The sequence below is a fragment of the Hylaeus anthracinus genome, unplaced genomic scaffold, assembly GCF_026225885.1.
Source record: "Hylaeus anthracinus isolate JK02 unplaced genomic scaffold, UHH_iyHylAnth1.0_haploid 12002, whole genome shotgun sequence".
Lineage (NCBI taxonomy): Eukaryota > Metazoa > Arthropoda > Insecta > Hymenoptera > Colletidae > Hylaeus > Hylaeus anthracinus.
In genome coordinates this window covers 8,465,682-8,471,938 of record NW_026534349.1, presented here as the reverse complement: position 1 = coordinate 8,471,938, position 6,257 = coordinate 8,465,682, and the positions used below count along the sequence as shown (strand labels likewise).

At 45.9% G+C, this 6,257-nt stretch overlaps 1 protein-coding gene across 2 annotated transcripts in view; it reads left to right on the top strand.

Moving 5' to 3' along the window:
• The first annotated feature begins 696 nt into the window (after positions 1–696).
• Positions 697–6,257, top strand: part of LOC128891638 (protein gustavus) — a 103,590-nt gene continuing 98,029 nt past the window's right edge. For both annotated transcript variants that reach the window (XM_054151284.1, XM_054151283.1), the window contains exon 1: positions 697–1,564. In XM_054151284.1, the coding sequence (XP_054007259.1) occupies positions 1,164–1,564 (401 nt within the window). In that variant the 5' untranslated portion in view covers positions 697–1,163. The remainder of the gene's footprint in view (positions 1,565–6,257) is intronic.

Sequence of the window (6,257 nt, the reverse complement as noted above, 5' to 3'; positions counted from 1 at the left end):
GAGACATTATATAATTAAGACGTATACGTTATCTTGTGAGAATATAATGTGTTTCAATGTTACGTTTTTATATAAAAATTATATTTTATAATTCTTCATCATGTGGTACCTTTCGGTGACTTTCTTTTTACCATTTTCGAGTATTATGTATAAAATATATCTTAAGGATGTATGATGGGAGGCACAATCGGAGATAAATGTATATGAAATTTTAATTAATCAATTATTTTTCTAATTACGACATTTAAATGAACAAATTTATAGTTATAAACTGGTTCTTAATGTCAAGTTTCTAATTTAACACGAATTTTTTTGCTTCTATTTAATTTGGAATGAAATTCTCAATATTTTTAATCATCAATGAAGAAAAAAGCTCTTGGCATTGAAAATGCCTTGAATTCAACTTAACAATCGTGAAAATAGTGCAAGGGGCTAATTTCTAAAAGACGAATAGAATTGAAGGAGAAACCATCCAGATCGAAAGGATTAAAATCTCAGACCTGGCGTCGCCCGGTCGTCTCGACGTCGCGTCGACGGCCCTCAGGGGTTTCTTTTTGCGCGCAGCTTCGCGTTCCCGGTGATATCGTGCGCGCGCGCATCCCAGTTTGAAATTCGTGGCGCGTCGCATCCTCCTCGGGGGCTGTGCGCGTTCCTTCCTCTCCCGGCTTTCGTTCCACGTCCGTTCGCTGGCTCGTTCGCGTCGGTCTCGGGCACTCGGCTACGATCGTACGAGTCGATGTAAGGTCGGCGGAGTGTCGTGCCGCGAAGGGAGTGTCGCGCGGGCATCTCGACGCCCTCCGGAGGTAGGCTCGAATCCGCAAAAAATTCACGAACGGGCTCGCGACCAGACCAGGATGCCGTTCCTCGTGGCGGTGACGAGCGTCGTCGAGGGTCAGTCGTATCCGCGACACGTAGACTCGGTTCCCTGATCGCGGAGTGCCTTCGCGAACGAGAGACTCGAGCAGCTTCTGGAGGACGGTGATACGCGTACCGACGACCGTTGACTTGGATGAACGCAAAAAAACGCGAAGTGTGGTCAGGAGGATTCCTCGAACCGCGGTCTTTAAAAGTAGTCAGGGGAATAGCGCGAAACGAGCTGTCGCGAAGATGAAGAGACGCGGCAGGTGCCGGTAGTTGGCGGTTGGCAAGGATGTCCTCGTGACATGTTACCCCGTGACCTTTGCTGGCGCGACTACAACGTCCTCCGCGGAGAGGGTCGTCCCTTGGTGCACGGGACGAGCGAGGATAACTGCCGATCGGTGTCCTTTCATCCACGTGGAGTCGAGTACCGCCTGCTACCCGTGGTGCAGGTCAAGCCTGATTTCGCCATCCCGTATGTTCTCTGCTGGAGGGTGCCCGGCACGATACACAGGATCCAGATCCCGATCCAACATCATCAGCATCAACGACAACACCATTATCAACGACGACGTCGACACTTCCAGGCAGGGGGAACGCCTCGCAGACATCCTGTCCCGTTCCCGGCTTCGGCGAGGTATCCTTCACCGTACAGCTGTAACTTGCAGCGCGACAACCTTGCCGCGGTGCCTGGTATGGAAACAAGGTGAGCCCCGAACGGTTCCGTCTGGGTGCTACCCTTTGATAGGGCACTGGAGAACTCTCCATATTTAAATGCTTTCTGGTGGCAGTTCTGTAAAAGGAGAGCGTGAGAGGGGAAAAAAGGAAGGGAACGTTTCGTCCTGGTCCTTCTAGTGGACTCGTCGGTAAGGCTACCTAGCAGGCCCGTGCCTTAGACGCCGGGATATTTGGAGGTTTTTTTTTTCTTGTTTTTTTTTTCCCCTCTTGAGTGAAAATATAACCTGCTTTTCTCCTTGATGATTTTTGACTCTCTTTGCTTCTTGGAGTTAGAGTGGCGTTGATTCTCTTGTGCGTTGCAGGATAAAAAGTTGAATTAGATTTGTTCTTGTAAAGAGTCATTTACCATTTTGGGAGTCCTGGATCTGATTTTGAGAGGTATTTTCTCTTTTTTGTTACGGGATATTTGGAGAACAGTCGAGAATGGTTTATATAGGCGGACCGAGCACTTCCGACTCTAGTAGTGCCTCCGCAGCTTCTTCTACGTCTCCCAAATTAATCGTACCGTCGACTCCTGTCGCATCGAAACTCTCGCAAAGAAGCACTTGGACCGAAAAGTCATTTTCCAAGTCATTTTCATCGTCCCCTTTGGATTTTTTTCCATTTGACGAAAGAGAAATGATCGATACTCCCGCAGCCACCGGAAGAGTAAATCCACTGGAAGGTCGTTTCCGATTGGTTAAGCAGCTGGGTGAAGGCGAGATAGAGATTCCTCGTTCCGTTTCCTTTCCATCCGTCAGGCTCGATCTTCCCTCGTTATTAACCCCCTCTCCAAAGTCTTCCTTTCCTTGCCGATTCCTCGCTGTACGCGGTCCTTCGTGTTTTCCAATTAGTTGCGCGACGTCTCTCTTCGATCTTATTTTGGATCTGCGATCGTTCGACTGGCAAACGAGTCTCCGCATTAAGGTTTGGACGAGAAATTTGATCGTTCGTAATTCTATATGGCGTACGCGCATTATTAACTCAAAGAGGCAAGTTAATACGTTATAGGGTCACACGGAGACTCGTTGTATGAGGTTTTCGTTTCGTTCGCGAGCCTTTTCGCGTTTGCTCGTGTTTAGTTCGAAAGGATCTTGCGGGACAGAAAGAAACAATTGTGGAAACACGCGCGAATGAGAGTTCCAAAACTGAAATCGCTGCACGATATTCTGGCGTCGACCTGAAACCACGATCACTCGCCAACCCTTTCACGATCGACGACGGCACGTCGCTCTGCCCCGGGTTTTCGGTGACACCCTTGTCCGTTTCTGACAGCAACACAGAAACATTTCGTCGTCACCTCGGCGCTCGAAATTCGATACCAGACAGGTGTTGGCACAATGCCGGTGTACATTCGGCGATTAGCATACGGCGAAACGTTGGACATGATTCGTCGATTGTATAGTGGGCCCTTGAGGCGTCGAAATCGCAAGAAATGTTGGATTTTGACGCTACGGATATAAGAAAAATTAGTTAAAAATTTTTTTCGAAGATACTTTCCTGTGATGTACATATTACTATATTCGTTCTCAGCTGCTAATCCATCTGTCCTCGCATACAGTGACCAGAGCATAGCCTCTCTCGAACGAGTAGACTTTCCAAGTTGAGACTTGTAAGATGTAGTTCCCATTGGGGATATCAACCTCCAATAGAGAATGTTCTTATATTAGAGTATTTATCCTAAAAGGCACGTTTCGACCAGAATGCAATACATTGGGTGCTTGGTGCTTCTCCAAGAGCTTCCTTCATTCTATCATTAAAGTAGCGAGTGCTCGAGGCGTTTTGTTCGCTGGGAACATAACCGTCAGCAATTCTTGAAAATATTTTTATACGATCCATCAACGATTTGTTTCGAATTTCCCATTCGAGAACGAATGAAGCCAGGCCCGCGTGAAAATCTAACGCTCCCACGTCGCGGCGTCTGGCTTCTGCCGACGAGTGAAAAAAAGCAAGTATACGGATGCTGCGCTCGGTCGACGACAGATTTCTTCGTCTTTGGTTCCACGACCTCCCGCTACCGCGGACACTGAACTCCGCGGGCAACAGTTTCTTTCAAACCGGACTTGAAAAGTGGAGTGATCCTTTCCTGGCTGTCCTTTGCGCTGCGACCCGACCGGAATATCAATCGAGCTGTTTGTCTCCGTACTCTTTTAGACCCGTAAATAAAATTCGCGTTGAATACGTTTCCGAAACCGTGGTCGAATATTAACGCATGGCGAACCATCCCTTTCAACCATACAATTCAGACGTTTTAGGTTTTGTTAACTGATTTTTGTTTTGCAAAGCCTTTAGGGCACATTATTAATATTAGGGGAACTAGAATGTAATGTCTCGAGACAAAATTCTAACTTCGTGAAAATTTTCACAAATTTTAGTCTGAGATTTAACGTACCAAAGGGAGAAAAATATTGTTACAGTTTCTAAACATTGATCCTTTTTGCATTTTGCCGCATTTGTTAAGATCACTCTGCCTTGAACCCTGTGTTTGCGACCGTACTTCTCTTTACGATCGCAAGAAATAGTTCAGGAGTTACGCATCACAGCGAAAAACGACGAAAAAGTGGAAAAAGGAGAGGCGAAACGATTTTCGCTGACCATTCACGGTAAACCATTTCCAGCAGCTGAGCTGGCAACCGGTCGTGGCTTGAAAGTTCCCCGAAGCTCCGAGCTATCAGCGATTTCTTTTTATGTTTCCATGTCCGCCCTCCGCGAGCTTCGGAAAAGCAGCGGACTCTCGGTGAATCCCCCGATGGAAGCCCCCGACCTTCGTATTTTTCGCCTTGTTATTCGTCGAGGCACAAAAACGAAACGTGGAAAAATATAGAAAGCGAACGTTGCGTCGACGCAGCGTTCGTCGACGTAGTTGACGTTTCCTTGTTAAAAATAATCGAATCGTCGACACGCGCTGACTATGCTGTACGCAGGCCCGACGATTTATCACGATGTAACTCGTCAAACGTTGTTCGTGCCGCGATAAAACCGCAATTCCGCAATAGGTGCGAGGAACACTCGATTAACATCGCGTGTCTGCGGGCACCTGCCAATTTTCTATCTTTTCACGAATGTATAATTTAGTGAAGTTCCTCGTACACCTCGAAACAAACGGTGAACCAGAGTTTCTGGTGTATATCAAGATTTTCATTTATGTAACTCTTCCCTGTGTCATTGTTTTCCATCGATCGCGAAAGTTTACGATACGGTGCTCTGGAAAGGACCGAAATACCGGTACAGGGTCGCAAGGTTAATACAGAGTACATCTGGTTTTACCTCGTGACGTGTTTCCTAACGGATCACTGGGGTGGGACAAAAAGCATGGAGTGAAAAGGAACGGTGAAGGAAATAGTAATTTTTCAAGGACGCGTTCGCGTGCCACGAGAAAATGTTACCTTTATCGTCGCAGCTGAAATTGCAACGTTCGCGAAAGGCGATTGGCATTATCGATCCTCGAATATGCTTGTTGTACACGGTGGTCGCGTACACGCGGTCGTTATCGCTCTCTTAAAGCAAACGACGCTTTATCTGGATAAACCGCGATTAAAAGGGACGGAGGGAAAACTAACTCGACATGATCGCATATGGAAACATGAGAGACTCCAGACTTTCAATGTCCCTTCGTTGGGAGTAGTTCGCTCTTTTTACAGGTTCGGACGTGGGAGGATGAATCGCGAATCGTTTGAGATTTCGTTGTTTGAATTATTCAATCGGCTTTGCTCTCTCGTCGGGTCTGGTTTCTACCTATCATTTTCTCGAACACGTTCACGGCCACGAGAAAGATCGTGGAACGAAGGAGGAGGCGAGGACATCGCGATCAGCTTTGCGGTAGACGCAGTGGATCGAGTCCGTCTTGGTCAGACGGTCGAACCGCCTGTCGCAAAAGTAGGGAATGAATGGATGCAAACTTTTGCAAGTGGTTGCAAGTGTTTCAAGGGTTTCAATTTATATATTTCCTATCTTCTAGGTGAACCTAAAATGGTTAATCTTTTTAAATAGCTGCATGTAATTTTTTATATATTTCATAAATTATGGTGCATTTATTTTTAAAAGTGTCTCTAAGATCAGTCATTTTACCAATGGCGGTAGAAATAGGTACAGATGAAATGTCGGTAGGCTTAGTGTTAAACAATTGCAAAACAATTCGCCGTGTGTTCCTTCTTTCAATTTTCGCAAGAAACTGACCACGCACCCTTTGTATCACCCTGTAATGTACGATTCCTCTTATTCGATCTCGATTCTTATTCGATTATTACGATTCCTTGTACGATCCATCTTACGATTATCGTAGAAATTCATCTACCAAACGCGCAAGGCGTTTTTTTATCTTCAGTTCGACGGCAACGAAAAGAAAGAAAATATTGGTTTTAGAACACCGTGTAATCCTAGCGAAACGAGCGATCGGAAATAGCTTTTACAGTGTTCTGTAAAGTGTTATTCGTCCGAACTGACGAGAATTGGAGTAGCAGAAGAAAATTCATCGTTGGAAATGCCCGCTCGGTTCTTTCACGCTTAGTTTACGTGATCTCTTTCGTTTCTCTCGAGTATACTCGCTTCCACTTCATCGACTTCCAAAAGCCCTGGAGAAATTCCCGCTTTTCGGGAATATCTCTAAGCCATCGGAAGATTTTTAAAATATCCCGGCCTGAGTGCTTCTCCAAATTTGAAACTGAGAAAGTTCTGTTCTTTAA